This window comes from Drosophila obscura, unplaced genomic scaffold, assembly GCF_018151105.1.
Source record: "Drosophila obscura isolate BZ-5 IFL unplaced genomic scaffold, ASM1815110v1 contig_17, whole genome shotgun sequence".
NCBI lineage: Eukaryota > Metazoa > Arthropoda > Insecta > Diptera > Drosophilidae > Drosophila > Drosophila obscura.
Window position 1 is genome coordinate 1,956,385 of NW_024542757.1, and position 19,430 is coordinate 1,975,814.

General features: G+C 47.7%; 6 protein-coding genes across 13 annotated transcripts; 4 read left to right on the plus strand and 2 right to left on the minus strand.

Moving 5' to 3' along the window:
• The first annotated feature begins 725 nt into the window (after window positions 1-725).
• Window positions 726-2,373, plus strand: LOC111075388 (cyclin-dependent kinase 10). Its single transcript, XM_022368662.2, has 5 exons — window positions 726-1,056; window positions 1,129-1,201; window positions 1,263-1,640; window positions 1,706-2,152; window positions 2,218-2,373. Exons 1-5 carry the CDS (start codon window positions 916-918, stop codon window positions 2,349-2,351), a joined length of 1,173 nt encoding a protein of 390 aa, XP_022224354.2. The 5' UTR covers window positions 726-915; the 3' UTR covers window positions 2,352-2,373.
• LOC111075392 (39S ribosomal protein L42, mitochondrial) lies at window positions 2,344-2,792 on the minus strand. Its single transcript, XM_022368669.2, has one exon. The coding sequence runs from the start codon at window positions 2,758-2,760 to the stop codon at window positions 2,386-2,388; it is 375 nt and encodes a 124-aa protein (XP_022224361.2). The 5' UTR covers window positions 2,761-2,792; the 3' UTR covers window positions 2,344-2,385.
• Window positions 2,793-2,867: 75 nt separating this feature from the next.
• Window positions 2,868-5,765, plus strand: LOC111075380 (GPI ethanolamine phosphate transferase 1-like). The gene is made up of 2 exons (XM_022368637.2): window positions 2,868-3,732; window positions 3,795-5,765. The coding sequence occupies exons 1-2, from the start codon at window positions 2,937-2,939 to the stop codon at window positions 5,657-5,659; spliced, it is 2,661 nt and encodes an 886-aa protein (XP_022224329.2). The 5' UTR covers window positions 2,868-2,936; the 3' UTR covers window positions 5,660-5,765.
• Window positions 5,766-5,814: 49 nt separating this feature from the next.
• On the plus strand, window positions 5,815-8,660 carry LOC111075381 (GPI ethanolamine phosphate transferase 1-like). Its single transcript, XM_022368639.2, has 2 exons — window positions 5,815-6,612; window positions 6,668-8,660. Exons 1-2 carry the CDS (start codon window positions 5,823-5,825, stop codon window positions 8,527-8,529), a joined length of 2,652 nt encoding a protein of 883 aa, XP_022224331.2. The 5' UTR covers window positions 5,815-5,822; the 3' UTR covers window positions 8,530-8,660.
• LOC111075384 (SPARC-related modular calcium-binding protein 2) lies at window positions 8,577-19,421 on the minus strand. Of its 8 annotated transcripts, none has more exons than XM_022368643.2 (11): window positions 19,325-19,421; window positions 15,434-15,744; window positions 11,340-11,499; window positions 10,763-11,277; window positions 10,509-10,623; window positions 9,946-10,260; window positions 9,705-9,838; window positions 9,344-9,621; window positions 9,143-9,280; window positions 8,941-9,083; window positions 8,577-8,879 (listed from the first exon to the last, which is right to left on the minus strand). In XM_022368643.2, the coding sequence occupies exons 2-11, from the start codon at window positions 15,530-15,532 to the stop codon at window positions 8,818-8,820; spliced, it is 1,959 nt and encodes a 652-aa protein (XP_022224335.2). In that variant the 5' UTR covers window positions 15,533-15,744; window positions 19,325-19,421; the 3' UTR covers window positions 8,577-8,817. The 8 variants fall into 8 exon arrangements, with proteins under 8 accessions (XP_022224335.2, XP_022224336.2, XP_022224337.2 ...); XM_022368644.2 differs by lacking the exon at window positions 19,325-19,421 and adding an exon at window positions 19,113-19,182; XM_022368645.2 differs by lacking the exon at window positions 19,325-19,421 and having other exon boundaries at window positions 9,143-9,277; window positions 15,434-16,071.
• On the plus strand, window positions 18,173-18,624 carry LOC111075393 (defensin). Its single transcript, XM_022368670.2, has one exon. The coding sequence runs from the start codon at window positions 18,244-18,246 to the stop codon at window positions 18,544-18,546; it is 303 nt and encodes a 100-aa protein (XP_022224362.1). The 5' UTR covers window positions 18,173-18,243; the 3' UTR covers window positions 18,547-18,624.
• Window positions 19,422-19,430: the final 9 nt, after the last annotated feature.

Genomic DNA, 19,430 nt, shown 5'->3' on the forward strand with positions numbered 1-19,430 from the left:
TGCCTTTTTTAATGCTTGAAGCATGCATTTGAATCTCTAACGAAATTTCTTTAAACTGGTGCAATTTCACTTTCTTGAATCGTGCTCAATTTTCTAACTGTTTTTGTTTTTGCTTGAATTAGTAGCTATTACGAAACTACAATGTGGCTTTTAATTATTCAACATGCGGTAAAAAAGTGGCAAACTTCAAAGAACACATTTCAAAAATCATTTTATTGGCGCGCAAATTCTGTACGTCCCTGGACCACGAAATTACAAATAAATAACAAATGACAGTACGAGTAAGCAGTTTTATCAGATGATAAGGATATACGGTGATGTTATGTTGTTACCATAATTTCTGATTGGCACTCCAACAAGATCCTTTTCAATGGGCGAAATTGTCCGGTAAATTTTCTGGGGCCGGTAGCTTACGGCCTTCCTCAAGGAAGAAACAGTAAAGGGGATATGAAGAAATGTTTGTCATCCATATAATGATCGATTCTATGATCTGTATTTGTATTGTGAGTATGTGTGTATGTATTATGTATTATGAGTATGTACTCATAACACTCATATCTATTCGAAAATTGTCACTAAATTTTAAATCCATCTCATTTCATTTACCATGTAAAAAATAAAGATTTTTATTGAGCTTTTTTGATTAAACCTTATTTTATAAGTAATCCAACAAATGGGAGTCCTTAAAATGAACCAAATTGTAGAAAATTGATTCATCAATTTGTTGAAATTATATGCTCAGTTGTTAAAGTCCTAACTGGCTAATAATACTAAATCGAATATCAAAATTGATGAATATGTATGTTTTCCTCGGTATGTTTACGGTATGTTTTGAAAATGAGGCGGTATATTTCGGGTCCGCGGTCACACTAATAATCCTTGTCCGAATGCCGGTTTATACTTGTTTTGGTTTTTATGATAATGTCGTCCAGCTTGAAATCAAATGAAGTGGAGGCCAACCCGGCCCCCGATCCCCAGGCGCCCATCACACGCAAGGGATTTCTTATATCGCTGAAGAACAGTGGAACCCCCATGCCGATACCAGAACAAAATTTGGTAAGTTTTCCAGGCCAAAGAAATATTTTGTACTGTACTGTAAATTTGTGTTTAACATACTTCTATATTTAGTATGGACGCTGCCGACCCGTGGCCGAATTCGAGAAGCTAAACCGCGTGGGAGAAGGCAGCTATGGCATTGTTTGTAAGTCAGCCGGCGAATCGGAACCGCATCAAACCGAATTAACCAACATGATTTCTCCCAGATCGAGCTCGTGACACTCGGAACAACGAAGTTGTGGCCCTGAAGAAGGTGCGCATGGACCAGGAGAAGGATGGCCTGCCGGTGAGCGGATTGCGTGAAATAATGATACTAAAGCAACTGAAGCACGAAAACATCGTTCGGCTGCGTGAGGTTGTTGTGGGCAAGAGCCTGGACAGCATATTCCTGGTCATGGATTTCTGTGAACAAGACCTGGCCTCCGTGCTGGACAACATGGCCCAGCCGTTCACCGAGTCTGAGGTCAAGTGTATTACGTTGCAGGTACTGCGCGCCCTAAAATATATTCACGATCGGTATATAATCCATCGCGATTTGAAAGTCTCCAACCTGCTGATGACGGACGATGGGTGCATCAAATTGGGCAAGTATTCCGAGCGGCATTTGTACTTTGCCAGCTAATTCGCTTATTCCTTACTCCGCCTGCAGCTGACTTTGGCTTGGCGCGTATGTTCAGCAATCCCCCCAAGCCAATGACCCCGCAAATGGTGACCCTGTGGTATCGCGCCCCGGAGCTACTACTCGGATGCAAAACACACACCACAGCCGTGGACATGTGGTCGTTTGGCTGCATACTCGGCGAGTTGCTGCTGGGAAAACCGATGCTTCCTGGTAGCTCCGAGATAGCCCAGCTGGATATGATTATTGATCTGCTGGGTGCGCCATCAGAGTCCATCTGGCCAGGATTCTCAGAGCTACCGGCCGTGCAGAACTTCACATTGAGCCAGCAGCCGTACAACAATCTGAAAACCAAATTCAACGCAATCGCCCAGGCGGGCAGAAATCTCCTCAACATATTATTCATCTACAACCCCAATACACGAGCCACAGCCGAGGAGTGTTTGAACAGCAAGTACTTCATTGATCCGCCACAGGGTAAGCATATTTGCGTCATTCGCCTAATTGAGACCCGTCTCAGACTTAGTTCTCTCCACTTGCAGCCTGTGACCCACGCATGATGCCCACATTTCCGCAGCACCGCAACAATGCAGCCACGCAGCAGGCGCAGACGTCGACAGACATTCCCATTTCCGATTTGTTAAATGTTTTCATAAAGAGACAGCGCATGGATTAAAACGTAAACGAATTTATTATGTAATGGACCCAGTTTACAGGTATGGCCTATCCATGGGCGTCTTCTTGGCCTTCTTGTCGCGCGCACGGGGGAACCAACGGTGCTTTGTGGTGTGAGTCAATTTCGACAGCTCGTGGCGTGACACTTCGGGATGCTTCCTCACAAACGCCTGCATCGCCGTCTTCAGTGCACTTTCCTTGATTACCGCAGAGGTTTGCGTCTCGACAACTTTGGGCAGCGGCTTTGAGTGTTCGTAGGGAAAGGCCGTTTCTGCATGCCAGGCAACTATTGTTTTGCCATTTTTGGTAACAGCCACGCCATCCACCAGACTTTTGCCTCCAATGGCATTGCAATTCACGGCATTTTTAGAAAATAAACGAAAACTTGTATATAAACGTGCCGCCGACATTTTCCCAACAGTGTGGCCGCGGATTGAACGACAAAATATACCGTCTGACGCTCAAAAATATACCTAAATATAACTTCTTTACATTAGCAAGCAGTGCGCTTGCCATTCGATTACAGTAGGCTGGGTGGGCGCAGCTATCGCACTTGAACTTTGGAGAGAATACAGAGAGACACAATATGAACACAATGTGGATATTTTACGCATTCCTGATCCACGTACTTCTCCTGGGCTCGATACTTGTGATCAACTTTCGTTCGACTGTCATCAAGGGCCTACAGCCACAGACACCACCCTTTGCATACGTCTTGGAAGCTCCGGCGAGTCGGTTGGTCCTGTTTGCTACTGACGGACTGCGTGCCGCTTCGTTTTTCGAAGACAACTGCCGCCATGTGCCGCACTTGCGGGAGATATTCATGCGCGAGGGCTTGGTTGGAATATCGCGCACCCGAGCCCCCACCGAGTCTCGACCGGGACACATAGCCCTGCTAGCGGGCTTCTACGAGGATCCATCGGCAGTTTTCACAGGCTGGAAAGGGAATCCCATTGACTTTGACTCGGTGCTCAATCGCAGTGGTCACAGCTTCTCCTGGGGATGTCCGAACATAATGGGCGTATTTGAGAGGGTGACCAAGGGCAGAGGCGACGTGCTCTTCCATTCCTTCAATGACTCCGTGTACGAATCGGCAAGATTTGCCACCTACAAACTGGACGAATGGGTGTTTAGCCAAGTCAGCGGCGTCCTTGATCTCATGAAAAACAACTGGAGCAGCTCCAGCCCGGTTGTGTTCTTCCTGCACTTGATGGGCTCCGATCGGGCCGGACATGTCCACAAGCCAGCAACGATCCTCTTCCACAAAAGCCTTAACATTACGGATCATGGCATTTGGGAGATGTACCAGAAATTCGAGGAAACCTTCCCCGATAAGAAAACAGTTTACTTGCTGACCTCCGACCATGGCATGACAGACTCAGGTTTGAGATCCACAAAGAGAAACCCATTTATTCGACTACCATTAAAGCATTATACCATCTAGGCATCCATGGTGCTGGCACGCCGCATGAAACCGAAACACCCTTCATGCTCTGGGGCGCAGGCGTTTCCCGTATCGCTTCCACCGTGGGAGCCCGCAAATTTGTAGCCAACGATGAGGGTCTCCAGTTGCCGTTGCATGAGCTCGAGCAGGCACAGCTGACACCACTGATGTCCGCGCTGATTGGCCTGCCTCCTCCGATGAACAACTTTGGGGTACTGCCCACCGGTTACATGGCTGTGAGTGAGGAGTACCAGGCCATGGCTGCTCACAGCAATGCGCTCCAGTTGTTGGCGCAATACGAGAAGCTGCTGGAGCAGCACAGGCAGGGACTCTTTGCTGACTTACTGAACAACTTCGATGAGCTGTCGCCGGCAGAAATCAATACGTACAAGCAGCTGGTAGTCAAGCTGCACACGGAAAAGGCCTATGCGAAATCTTTGGCCAGGAGCAATGTCGTCATGGAGCTAACTCTGAAGGGAATAGACTACTATCACGGCTACTATCGCAATTGCCTACTGCTAAGCACTACGGCCACCTTCCTCGGTTGGATATTCTACCTGTATCGACTGCTGTCCAGGAACGTGGCGGGAAGACTTCAGATAATGCTCGAAAGGCAGGAAAAGGTGTACGGAGTAACATTGGATGTCTCCATGTTCCTGTTGCTGTTCTTTTTGGTGGCCCAGCGAGCACCGATAGCCATTGCATTCTACTTGTTGCTCCCGTTGCCTGTATGGATGCTGGCACTGAAGCCCAAGGCGTGCGGATCCTCCTCCGCAGCTGTCCCGACCAGTCAGCCTGGAGCCCCTGCACGGCTGACTTCGGCGTCGCAACTTTTACTGATTACTGTATGCGCTGAGCTGATGGTGTTCACCTTCTTCGAGCGTCGTCTGATCTCGGTGTGTTTTGTTGCCTTTGGATGCTACAACAATTGGAGAAACTTCGTGCCCAATTCCCGGGAATTCTACTCCTGGCTGGCGCTGGTCGTCATCCTAGCGTGTTTCCCTTTGCTGCCGCTGTCAGACGGCTACCAGAACTGGTATCTTTTTCTGGCTGGCATTGTGCTAGTTCCTCTCAAAGCATTTTGGTCCAAGAAGCGGCGCTTCGGCTACAGCTATCACACCAAGTACTGCAATGCTCTGATCCTGTTGAATACCGTCATCTGTGCGTATCTGGACTCGGAGGAATACGAAATACCCATCTTGCTATACCTAGCCAGCTGGTTTTTCTTGATCTACGCCTTTGTCTCCGTTCTGATGAACAAGGAGTCCAATCTGGAGGTGCGTCTGGCGCAGATCTGCTTCAATCTGGGATCTCTACATGCTCTGCTTTCCACCTCATACGAGTCCGCCTTCGTGCAGTTGCTCACCTTGGAACTGAGCCTATCCCTTGGCGCTGTGAACGTGAACTCGGACAAATCTGTTCTACGCGTGGCCTTCAGTATTCTCCTCTACACAATATTCTCCTTCTTTGGCATGGAAACGATCAAATCGGTCAAACTGTTTGATTCCAACAGTGGACGCTGCTTCCTGGGGCAATATGCGCCATTCATTACCATGGGTCTGGTTCTGGTGAAGCACTCCCTGCCGGTGCTGATGAGCCTGTCAATTTTCTATACGCACTGCGAGTATGCCCGTGTGAGGGAGCGGAAAATCTTCATCTGCATATTGATAATTTCCAACATAATGGGACTAAACTTCCTGTTCCTGGTGCGCAATAAGGGATCCTGGTTGGACATCGGCTCGTCCATATCGCATTTTGTCATCATGGGCTTGATTACTCTGGTGCTTCTTCTGCTGAGTTGGACTGCCAAGCTGCTGCTGGGTCTGATTGCAATCGTCTACGGGCTAACCTGGGCTGATCGTTAAATGTCTCGTTAATTGTCTCCATAAAATCGGCACGGCACCGATTGAAATGTATCGAAAAATACACTAGCTCGTTGTATCGTATCGCATTGGATACTTGGATTTATTACTCAACACTGGGCGCTAACAGCTGATTTTTGTTTATGAATTAAAATTGTAAAACAGAATGTGGATTGTTTACGCCTTGGTGGTCCATGTACTGCTTCTGGGCTCGATTTTTGTGATATACTTTCGATCCCCCGTTATCAATGATCTGAAGCCACAGACACCATTTATTGGATACGGATTGGAAGCCCCGGCGAATCGTTTGGTTCTGATTGTCACTGACGGACTGCGCGCCGCTTCGTTTTTCGAAGACAACTGCCGGCATGTTCCGCACTTGCGGAAGATATTCATGCGCGAGGGCTTGGTTGGAATCTCTCGCACGCGTGTGCCCACCGAGTCTCGACCGGGACACATAGCATTGATTGCCGGTCTCTACGAGGATCCATCGGCAGTGCTAAAGGGCTGGAAGGAGAATCCCATTGACTTTGACACTGTGCTCAATCGCAGTGGTCACAGCTATTCCTGGGGAGCTCCAGACATTCTAAACATATTTCAAAAGCTGACCAAGGAGAACGACCCCCGAATGTACTTCGATGCATACTCCCACGATATGGACTTCTCGGGAAAGTACAAAACCTACAAGCTGGACGAGTGGGTGTTCCGGCAGGTGCGCTTTCTCCTTAACCGAAAGAAGGATGAGTTGCCCAAATTCCACCCGGTTGTTTTTTTCATGCACTTGCTGGGCCTCGACACGGCCGGTCACGTCCACAAGCCAGGGACAACGCTTTTCCTAGAAAATCTAAACTTTACGGAGCATGGCATCTGGCAGATGTACCACGAATTTGAGAGCGTCTTTCCTGATAAGAAAACAGTCTACTTGCTGACCTCCGACCACGGCATGACTGACTCAGGTTTGCAGCCTAAATCACATTCATTTACACATTTTATGGTATTGTTCACTTCTAGGCTCCCATGGGTCTGGAGCCCCACATGAAACCGAAACACCCTTCATGCTCTGGGGCGCAGGAGTTTCTCGTATCGCTTCCACCGTGGGAGCCCGCAAATTTGTAGCCAACGATGAGGGTCTCCAGTTGCCGTTGCATGAGCTCGAGCAGGCACAGCTGACACCACTGATGTCCGCGCTGATTGGCCTGCCTCCCCCGATGAACAACTTTGGGGTACTGCCCACCGGTTACATGGCTGTGAGTGAGGAGTACCAGGCCATGGCTGCTCACAGCAATGCGCTCCAGTTGTTGGCGCAATACGAGAAGCTGCTGGAGCAGCACAGGCAGGGACTCTTTGCTGACTTACTGAACAACTTCGATGAGCTGTCGCCGGCAGAAATCAATACGTACAAGCAGCTGGTAGTCAAGCTGCACACGGAAAAGGCCTATGCGAAATCTTTGGCCAGGAGCAATGTCGTCATGGAGCTAACTCTGAAGGGAATAGACTACTATCACGGCTACTATCGCAATTGCCTACTGCTAAGCACTACGGCCACCTTCCTCGGTTGGATATTCTACCTGTATCGACTGCTGTCCAGGAACGTGGCGGGAAGACTTCAGATAATGCTCGAAAGGCAGGAAAAGGTGTCCAGAGTAACATTGGATGTCTCCATGTTCTTGCTGCTGTTCTTTTTGGTGGCCCAGCGAGCACCGATAGCCATTGCATTCTACTTGTTGCTCCCGTTGCCTGTATGGATGCTGGCACTGAATCCCAAGGCGTGCGGATCCTCCTCCGCAGCTGTCCCGACCAGTCAGCCTGGAGCCCCTGCACGGCTGACTTCGGCGTCGCAACTTTTACTGATTACTGTATGTGCTGAGCTGATGGTGTTCACCTTCTTCGAGCGTCGTCTGATCTCGGTGTGTTTTGTTGCCTTTGGATGCTACAACAATTGGAGAAACTTCGTGCCCAATTCCCGGGAATTCTACTCCTGGCTGGCGCTGGTCATTGTCCTTGGCTGTTTCCCCCTTCTGCCGCCGTCAGTGGGCTACCAGAACTGGTATCTTTTTCTGGCTGGCATTGTGCTCATACTCGTGAATGCTTTGTGGTCCAAGGAGCGACGCCTCATGTTCACGAAGCACACCAAATACTGCAACGCTCTGATCCTGCTGAACACCATCATCTGTGTGCATCTGCACTCAAACCAAATTGGCGTTCCCATTGCACTTCACCTGGTTAGTTGGTCGTTCCTTATCTACGCCTTTGCCTCCATTCTATTCAACAGTGAGGCGAAACTGGAGGTGCGTCTGGCTCAGATCTGCTTCAATCTGGGCTCACTCTATGCTCTGCTTTGCACCTCATACGAATCCGTTTTTGTGCAGCTGCTCACCATGGAGCTGAGCCTATCACTTGCCCAGAGTTCCCGCAGCTCAGAGAAATCGGTTCTGCGCCTGGCATTTACCATTCTACTGTATACATTCTTTTCGCTCTTCGGCAGCGGAAACATTGCGTCGATCAGTTCGTTTGATCCCAACATAGCGCGTTGCTTTCTGAGCAACTTCTTGCCATTCATCATCATGGGACTGGTGCTGCTGAAGCTGCTCTTGCCGGTGGTGCTGAACTTGACCATTGTCTATACCCACTGCGAGTGTGCGCGTGAGCAGGAGCAGAGAATCTTCATCTGTCTGCTGATAATTTGCGACATAATGGGTCTAAACTTTCTGTTTCTGGTGCGCAATCAGGGCTCCTGGTTGGACATCGGCTCGTCGATATCGCATTTTGTCATCATGGAGGTGACCACGCTGGTGCTACTGCTGCTATCGTATGCTGCCAAGCTGCTGCTGCGCCTGGTCAACTGCGATCGTCTCGTGGAAAAGCTGCGATAATACAAACCCGGATCGAATCCAAGTCCATGTCCACATTTACCAAATACTTTACACTAAACTTAAACATTTATGTCAATATTTACAACACTAATTAAGAATTAGTAACATACACTTGTAAATCGTAGAATCTATATGCTAGGAATGTGTCTGTGTGTAGGGTGTGGGTGTGGGTGTGGGTTTGGGTGTGTTTGTGCGTGTGTTTATATGTGGTGGGTGTGTGTGGCATGGCACGACGACATCTAATGAGTAGCAGTAGCAGCAAAAAGAACCAGAAACCTTCTCCCAAAACTAATCTTTAAGATATTTCTCCAGTGGATTTAATCCCAGGAGTTTCGGATTGGCTGTCTCATCTGGAACGAAGTCAAGCATCACCATCAATCATTCCCCCAAGCGTTTCAGATCTCTACTCACTTGACTGTGCCGGCTTAGCTGTGGTGGCACTCTGCGCCCGTGGTGAGGACTGCAGACAATTGAGCCACTCGGCCAAAGAGATCTTCTTATCACCATTCACATCACAGTAGCGCGGCATCTTCTTGCCACATCTCCGCAAATTGCTGTGGACGATTATTACGTGGATTGATAATTATCAAACACAATCGTGATTGATGCTCACCTCGCACTGGTGACCAGATCCCGGAACACTTTCCATTCTCTGCGCTCCCACGACTTGTTTTTGTTCTTATCCAGATACACAAAGCTCAGTGTGGCAATCCGTTCATCTTCCGTTTTCCACATGGTCGAATTGGTGCTGCTTGAGGGTGGAGGGGGAAGAGTTAGATAGTTAGATAAAACAGTGTTCAGGCACCAATGCTACCTCGTTGGACTGCTGGGCAGAGAGAGCTGCGTGTTGAGGTATGCCTTGAGCTCCTTGAGGAACTGCGTCTTGCGGGGTTCGGTGCATCCCTTCATGGGTCTCACGACGATGTCCTCATCGCACTGGGGCGGCTTGTTCTTTACCCAAGTGCCCGGAATGTTTTTGCCCGTGTCCTCGTTCACACACCAGCAGTATGGGGTGGAGCTGTAGCACTGGATTCGCTGATAGCGTCCATCGGGCATACATTCGGGCACATACAACCGGCTCATGCCACCGTGCTGTGGAAATCCAGACCAGAGAGACCATTTCCATTACAATAAATACACTTTTGACGGGGGAGGGGAGAGGTGGTGTAACTTACGCCCTGTTCCTCCAGTGCCACCGACTGATCGACCCAGCAGTTGGACTCGCCCTCATTCTCGGTGTTCGTCGATTCCGGCGTCTTGGAGTTCAGCACTGTCAAGATATGGGCATTAACATACAATCTATTCTGCCCTTTGGATACATGCCAAATGGATATGAATGTTACTAATTTCGGTTAGTGCTCTGCAACCAAGAACAACAACAACAACAACAACACAAGCGTTTATGTATGTACGTACTAATTAGTGACGGATAGTTGAGAGATGTGCGTGAAAGGTGCATGCTCGAGGCGTCCGATTCGTCCTCATCCTTGCCGTTGCCATTGCCATTGCCGTACCCGGTCGCACCATCGTCGTAGCTCTCATCATGCTCCTCGCTTTCAACGCTCAGATCCTCCGGGTACGAGTGTGGGGGACTGCTGCTGCCGATGATATTGGTGTTGGTATGATCGTGGTTGTTGTTGCTATCTGAATTTGTGGTGTGAATGAGATAGTGCATGTCGCGTGGCGGTGCCGTGGCCAAGCTGCCATTTGGGACATCAACGGCGGCACTACCTGTATACAGACAACACACAGATACCAGGATGTGAGTAACTTAGCGTACATATTGGATGATGTTATCATGGAAGTTAGTAAATATTTTTCCACCCCTGGGGCTAACCGAACGTTTTATTTATATTAATAATCGATACTCATCGCTCCCCTGGTTAACCGATTGCTTATGCTCTGTTCGATAGTCGTGAATTACAGTTAGTTTTGAGTGGAGTGCACCAACAAAAAGAAAATTAATAACTTTTACTTACGATTATGCGCATCTTTAAACAGGCAAAGGCTCCACTCGATGCGGGACAGGTTGTCGTCTTTGCTGACATCACAATACTTGCCAAAAGCACGTCCACAGCGTCGCGGCTTCACCGCCTGTTCGCATACAAATCAGCAAATATTTATAATATGGGTTTGGTTTGTATTAAAGTGGGTGTATATTTGAGGGTGATGGCGATCCATCAGACAGACGCTGACGTCCACAGGGCACATGGACAGCCGCTACGCTACTCACCCGCTTGAGGAGCTTCTTCAGCTCGCGCACTTCTTGCCTGTCCAGCAACTGATTGCCATCCGCATCTAGTCGGGTAAATTTCCAGTCCAAGATGGCGGCGTCCGAGTGGGTTTCTGTTGGGCCAAAGCGCAAGTACTCGCTGCGGAACACCTCGATAAGATTGGCGTTGAATGCCGTGCGATCCGCCTTGCCACATGGACGATGAGCAGCTGTTCCACTGCCACTGCTGCTTGCCTCGGCACTGGCACTGCCTCTGGCAGAATCAGCATCGTAGCTGATCTGTTGCGTGGGCAAGCGGCGACGGTTGCGCCTGTAGGCCCGACACTTGGGCTTTCTGCGACGCGACAATGTGGATGTGTCCTCAATGGGACGGCCCATGCTGTCACTGCACCAGCATCCAGCCTCTCCGTAGCACTGCCTGGCAGCATAGTTTCCATCCTTGCGACAACGCGGCACAAAATACTTGGGATCGCGTGCCTGCTGGCGACGCGCAAATTGGACAGCCTCCAGGCAGCCTGCAATCGGCCAAAGTAAGCATTACAATTGGGGCAGAAGATCGAAAAAGTCGCTCACTCACCATTGCAGGAACCGCGGTACTTAAGGCTCACCGGATGGCCGCTGCACTGCGCCCGGAGCAGGTGGCAGCGCGTGTGATAGGTCTGGCCATCGGTGCCGCAGACAGGACCCTCGCTCTCATCGCACTTGCCCATCTTGGCGGCGCACGCAGACAGTTTCAGCTGGAAGGTCCACGGAAGAGGTGTCAATTGGGAATGTGAAGCATTTTTCTACCGCTCCCAATACCACTGCCACTCCCCCCGCTCAGGGGGGACACGCTTAAACAGAATCGAACACGCGTAAAATGATTTATCGCATTTATGGCCAAGTCTCCGAGTCGTCGCCAAGCGTCTGGCTACTCGAATCTGACTTGCATACGGAATGGCGCACAGTGACTGGCCGCCTGGCCTGGCAGAAGGGGCCAGCAGCAGCGGGGTGGATACACGCGACATGGCTAATATGAAAATCAAAGTTGTCAGGCCCATAACTTGAATGGCATCGCGAATACGAGCAATGTACAAAAAGCTATGCGAAACCCAAAAATTCGCACCGAAATTATGGCAGCCTGTCGCTTTCGTTGTCGAGTGTCGACCAACTGGCTGGCTGGCTGGCTGGGATGCCGATGCCGATGCCTGGGCCGGTACGGCTGCTGAGTGAGCGAATTCTTGTTTAGCCCACAAAATCATATGTATGTACATATGTACGTTTATGTTTGTACATATGTAAATCATGAAAAAGAAATATGGGAGACCAAACACAATTGCGTAGCACTTAAGAGACTGCCACTGCCACTGCAGCGCAGCGCCTTTTGTCGCCAATTTGTTCGGCCAGCCCACAGCCCACATCCATTTGGACATTAATTAGATTTTGCTGTTATTGAAAAGTCACATTCATCTGCGTATCTAAATGTCCAATAGCTGAAACATGTTTGTGATAAGGTATTAGGATACTTAATTGAGGGGTCTTGTCTTGCAAATGCCAAAAGCGAAAGTGGATCTACTCATTATACAATGCAATACAATACGAACGGTGGGCTTCGATTCAAGTCATTATAATAATAATTTCGAATTATTGTGGCATACCAACACAGAATTCTTCTTGTTTCTCCTGAAACCCTAAGAAGGCTGTGAAATCAACTATGTACTTTATGATGCCATTCGTATTTCTGCCCTCTTGCAAACTCTAGTGTTTTGTGAGAGAAAATAAAGTAATTAGATATATTTTCCTTACACAAATCTCTTCTCGGATTGTCCAATTGTTATGTAGCCCGCCTACCAAGCACGCCATGCTCCTGCGACGGTTTCTTTTTATGATTGGGTCACTGATTATGATAGTCATAGGATTCTTAGCTTCTTTTCAGCTGCACGGTGGCCAGTTGCCACAGTTGTCAGGCCATTGTCGAGAGAAACATTGAAATGTGCAGATCCGCTGGCTAGCTTCCGCCTAGACTGGCGTAGGCTCCGACTATGATGCCAAATATCACGAGTATAATATCCCGAAGGTAAACGCTCGTTAAGCTTGCGCAATCGAATCTGCTGCACTCCACAATCCGAGTTTTCAGGTGTTTGTTTTGTTTGTTGACCGAAACACACAGACTTGTTGCTGACTCCAACGGAGGGAACAGATTCAACCAGCAGCAGCTTGTCGTTGCCATCTTAAGCTACAACAATGTCTATTTGCGGCGTCTGAATGTCTGGAGATACGCAGCCGGCACACCCATCGAAGAATGGCTCAACGCCGGTTTACTATTTGCCCCGCGGTAATTTAGAACTCCGAGATGTGCCTCCAGTCAGCCCGTCAATGGCATCTTAATACTTTGCAGATATGTATATAGTCGTTCATATCGCCGATTTCCTGCGTTATTTGACCCTGCTTCGTTATGACGGCCTCTATCTGGACCTGGATGTGGTCGTGCTGCAAAATATGGAGGTTTTGCCACCCAATTATGCAGGGGCGAAGTCCAATATATGGCGGGGCAATGGCAGTTATCATGACATGGCCAGGGCATGTCTGCGCGATTTTGAGCTGCATTTCAATGGCTATGGATGGGGTACCACGGGTGTTATCACCCCTGGCCAAAAAGATCTGCGGCACTAATCACATCGCAATGATGCAGGACGATCACGAACGATGCAATGGCTTCCAGGTGTATGGCCAAGGCGCCTTCTACGCTGTGCCTGATATTCAGTGGCGTGACTTCTTCAAGACCGACAAACTGGAGCAGACAATGGCTCTTACAAAAAACTCGTATCTGGTGCATCTTTGGAGCAGAAACTCAAAAGTGGTACCGATCAAGGCCGAAGGGAGAATACTTCCAGATAAATTATCTTCAGGGTTACTCAAACATGACGCGGATCTGAATCTATTTGAATATGTATATAAAATCTAGGTGAAAGTGTATACAAAGGGTTCCGGATGATCTGTTCTAAAAAAAGATCACCTAACAATCTATTTGGGAGGAATCTTTTTAAATCTTTTTTTATTTAAATACCAGAAGCCAGACATAAATGTTGTACCTGTCATGAGAAATACAAATAATACCTGTCCCAGTGTTATCTTGTTTCCCCTAATAAATACATATGTACATACATATGTATGCATAGTATGTATAATGTACATACATATGTATGTACATCTCTGTTCATACATGCACCAAAAATAATAGAATGTCTGCAAACAATTTTGAATCCAAATTGTGTGCTTTGAGCACGCGCTCGCCGGTAATCGGAGTGCGCAGGTGATTTTTGACTCCCAGATACATACATATGTACATGTATGTACATATGTATGAATGTACAGATGTACATAAGTGCAGACAGATATCGGACGAATGGGGAGCGAACCAGAATACTCGTATGCCATCATATTGCTTCAATCAGCAGATCCAATGTCCGTTCTTCGAAATATATGTATGTAATGTGGGGCATCTGTGTGGCCCGGTCGGGGGGTGGGGACTTGGGGAGGTTTACTTGAAACGGAATGCCATCGATCACAGTCGATGTCGGCGCCAATGACATGAGAATGTCTAATTGGAAATGCAAATGGCATTCCTTTGAATACATATTATTATTGGCTTTTTATAAATAGGGCGTTATCCCAAAAACGTGCCTGGATTGGGAATCCAAAACCAACGCCCTGCCCTGTGCACTGCACCGGCCCGGGCACCCTGTCTCTCGCACAGGGCCACAAATTATAAATGGAGACAGCTCAAGGATTGTTACCGACAGATAACGACAAAATTATTGACTGACAGTTCTCACGCTCGCCGAACGGCAGAAGAAGACGAAGAGCGAGCACAGCACCGAATGCTCGTATGAGGAGGGAGTGGATGTGATGGGAAAAGGGATCCCGATCCCGATCCCGAGCCCAACAGCGAGAATAACACTTTAAATACTTCTTCACACTTTGTCATCATCAGGCAGCTTAGTGGCATTGGCAAAAAAGAAACCTCTGCTCTGCTGTGCTCTGGCCTGGGTCCAGGTTTGGGTTCTGGCCAACTCCAACACCAACTCCAATTCGAAGAGGCAAAAAACGCTTTGGACCGTTTTCTGATCTTTTTTTGTTCTCCCCTGGCTTTTTGCTGAACGAACGAACACGAAACGAAACTCGTTCGTACGTCGGGCAGATGAAACAAAAACAAAAATGATGGAGAGACACAGTGGGAGGGGGAGGGGTGGGGCTGAGCCGGCAAACTGCCAGCCAAGACGAAGTTGGCAGACAGCACGGCGGCAGCAGGTTAGGTAGAAGAAGTCACAAGCTGAAGTTGAGCAGCCAACAGCCAGCAGCCAGCAGCATCAGTGGCAACTTCTTCTTTGTCTGCCTTTTGGACAAGCCCAGCCCAGCCCAGCCGAAGAAGCACTTTTAATACCTGGAATATTCAAGTGTTTTCTTGGGATTACTACAAAGTGATGATCATTTGTATGTCTTAGCGGAATGGGGCAGGGGCAGATGCAGGGACTTAAAAGCAGAGTTTTTGGCAATGATTGATCCCTTTAACCATTCCATCCATAGCGCTGCATAATCGGATTAGTTAGGATATCGAAACTAATCAATGATTAGTGGTGTCTTACATATTTATTTATAGTTTTTATGGTTTATGGTTTAATAATCACTTACCGTCTGCTCCAGTCGCCGCTCCTTGGACTGATCGTTGCTCTTGCCGTCCGCCGCCATGACCACCACGAACAAGGTCAGGAATAAACATCGCGCAAACATTTCAGTGCAAGCAATTTTAATTCTTTTAACTGTTTGTGTTTGTGGCCAAAGTGTTTGTGTGTTCGTATTCACAGTTAGAGCAAGAAATGCCCAAAGATCAGCATTATAATCAAATATTCAAATATGCATTTATTTCACCACAGCAAACTTTTGTTTTTTATATTTTTGCAAAGTCGCAATTAGAATTTCTTCTTTCTATTATTGTGGGTGTACTGTGTTGTGTGTGTGTGTGTGTGGTGGGAGGAGAGATAGAACTTTTACTTGAGCGCTTTATTTATTTATCGATTTCCGTTTGCTATTTATAGTAACTGTTTCTACACCTATGTATATACGCGAACATCCATACGTACATACATGCATATGTACTGCACGTGTGTGTACATATGTGCATTAAGGTGTTGTAGATCTTGTTTATACAATGGATTTCTGCCTTTATTTATGTGTATGATTTTTTGCCGATTTCAAAAATTTCAAAAACCGTCCGAAAATAACCAAAAACCAACCAACCAACGGTCGCAAAGTTTTCTGTCGACTGACATCCACCAAGTTGCTGTGGAGTAGCCAAGGCAGAATATAGCCGGCCCGGCCTAAACTGGCCACAAAGAGAGAGGGACAGAGCGAGAGAGAGAGAGAAAGACCTACCGTACCGCTGCACAGTGGGTTAAATGATAAAATCTAGCAAAAAAAAAAATGTAGAAAAAATGTTGGCATATAAAAAACAACAAATTGCTTGCCCTGTAAAATTAATATTTAAAATTTGTCACTGTGCAGACCAGGATATCCCATTAATGTTACTAATTGAAACTAACAGAAGATGTGTGTGTCTGGGAGAGGGAGGCTGGGAGAGGCCTCTTACTGCACGAAAGTTGAGTAAGCGAAAATGGCGTTTTTTTCTTTGGCCAGATTGGTCATTTCACCCACTGTGCGCTGCCGCGTATGTAGATATGCATGTGTATGTGAGAGAGAGGATCGGTCTGGTGGCGTGCAGCGCCGCCGCCGCCGCCGCATTGAAAATCGACAATGTCGCCACAATGTCTGGCGTGTCTCTGTCTCCGCCATATCTTATCTTTTACTTTGCTTTTGCCTTTTAGTGTGTTTCTTCCCCCTGACACGGCTCCGCGTCCGAAACTGGACAGCAGAGTGCAGCAGCATAAAGGCACACACACACACACACACACACATGCAGTCTCGCACAAGCGCAGAGGAGGCATGCTTCAATGTGTGTGCGAGTGTGAAATTTATGTTCCTTTGTACATCTCAAGAGGCTGCCTCACCAAAACATCTAAAACAAAACAACAAAAAACCAAAGCAACAGTTGGTGGGACCACAGCACCAGCTGCTGTGCCCGCAGAGGTAAAGATGGTGGAGGAGTCGAAAAGGTAGGATGGCCCGAAGGAGAGGAGAAAAGGAAAACGTGAGCTATATACTCGTTGAGCCCTGCTCCTGCCGTCCGTCGCACGTCTGTGATTTATAGAGCTAGTGGTGGTGGTGGTGCTGCTGCTGCTGCTGCGGCTGCCGGGCTGGTATCGAAGGAGGCAGGTCTCCCGGTCCGATCCCCTACCCCGGTCTGCCGATCTCCGTTTCGGTGTGAAACCTGCCAGACAGTCTGACGGCAGCGATAGCCCGACCCTCTCCTCTCAGGCATTGTTTTCGGCTGCCCCCCCGCCTGTTTCCACACTCAGTTTTGTGGTCTTCTTTTACGATCGAACATGCCAAGGAGCAGAAGGGGGCGTAGAAGGAGAAGGAGGAGGCGGAGGAGGGCTTGGAGTAGAGTGGAGAGAGAAGACTGCCAGACAGTATGACGCCAAATTCAATACAACATGGTCGATAACAAAGGTAAACAGGCAGCGACAAGGGGCACTTGAGGGCGAGAGCCAGAGACTACATAGGCCCTGCTACTGCTACAGCCCGTGGGATTCAGTTGGTTCAGTGTTCGGCTCATTCCAGAACCAGATGCAGATATAGATATAGATACAGATGCATACAAACACAAACATACACACACGCGGATACAATACGCCCGCCTGCCCGCCTGTGTGCCCAACTAATCATTTTGTGATTCTTGTTTGTTTATTTGTCTTTCTTTATGAAGAACTTTTTCGGTCGAATTTATTTATTGTCTTGTGGATTGCGTATCTGTATATGAGAATTTGTATCTGCATCTGCAACCCTTTGGATGGTGGAGCACTTTAACAGTTAGTCAGAAATTGAAGCCATTATAATTCCTACCCGATCAGCACTATTTGCGATTTTTCTTTATTTTTTTACCAAAAGATTTACGGAGTTGAAAAGTTAAAGCAACATTTGTATTATCCCCTCCGCTAGTCTTTCTAGCTATTTACGAACTTGTATAGAGACTTCTGTTCCCACCATATCTCTATAAAAGAGATGACACATGACAAGCTCGCATAAGCTGTCTTCCCTGTTATCTTTTAAGATGGCCAATATTGGCAATACAATTAATAAATGTACCGAGACCTCGGGTTTTCCATCGCATTGTGGAAGTACATACTCTCAATAAAGTAAAATCCCCCGAGACGTGTCCGCGCATAATGAAATAACAATGAGAGTAAGTCACCCAGTGGGAGTCCCTACGCGAAGCGCTCAGACAATACGCAGCGAAGTTTGCTATAAAAAGAGCCAGAGACTACAACAGAACCAACAGATCCCACGATCCGACACAACAGTATCATCCCTGTGAATATTCCAGAATGAAGTTCATCGTTTTCCTTGCTCTTTCCTTGGCTGTGCTGTGTCTGGTGAAGGCTCAACCCCTGCCAGAGGAGCACTTCGAGGAGGATGTGGCTAAAACCTTGGTGGTTAAACCCTTGGTCCAACTGATGGAGCAACCCGTAGTCCAGGATGTCACCGAGCATAGTCGCCAGAAACGAGCCACCTGCGATCTGCTTTCGAAGTGGAACGTAAAGCACACGGCCTGCGCCGCCCACTGTCTTGCGAAAGGCTTCAAGGGTGGCTACTGTAACGGCAAAGCTGTTTGCAATTGCCGTCGTTGATCCTGATTCGGAATGGATTTTAATCAGACATAATGTACACGCTTGCAAATAAAGTTTAGAACATTCTCCAATCCTCAATGGACACGTGCTGAGTGACTATAGATATCTATTCATGCCAACTATTATAATTAAGTGCTCAATGAATGATCTCTTATCGCCGATTGGGGATCACGACTTTTAGACGCGAGGGGTCAACGGAATCGCAGCATAACAACCGACAAGTTTTGGTAGATGTTTGACAGCAATTCCAGCTTCACTTCCGTTTTGCGGGCAGGCGGCAAATGAACTATAAATATTGCAAAATGCATGTAATGTATAATTCTCTCTTATCAATTTAACCGAGCAAACAGTGAGGGCAGGCGCAGGCATTACCTCCCCCAGAGCCCCCACACACGACCGCAACGACACACAAATGAGACACAAGACACAGAAACAAAAGCACAAGTAGAGACAGTGCGAGAGACAGACACTCAATTAACGCCAATTATAGGCGATCTCGCGAGACCAAATTGTTAATAAGAGCATGTAGAAATGAGCGCAGAATTGTGCCCGCGCTGTGTATTTACTAGCTGAACCAATGATTTCCCGGTTAACTATATTATTCGATTGCATTTATATTGAGAAGCGCAGCGCGAACCACACACGATTAATTCTCTATTTACAATGAGATGAGACTCTTTAAGTTATCAGCGCTGGGAAGTCTGGGCCAGGCGGGAGAACTGCGGCAGACGGTCTCGGTCAACAATATTGCGCAAATCGCGGGATCTGTTATACATACATAGATTGGTTTTTGATGCTTAGTAATACTGGTAAATTGAATATCACCCGTGCTGGCAGTTATTTTTAGTTTTCGGGTATATTTGATTTTTATTTTTGCCGCGAGA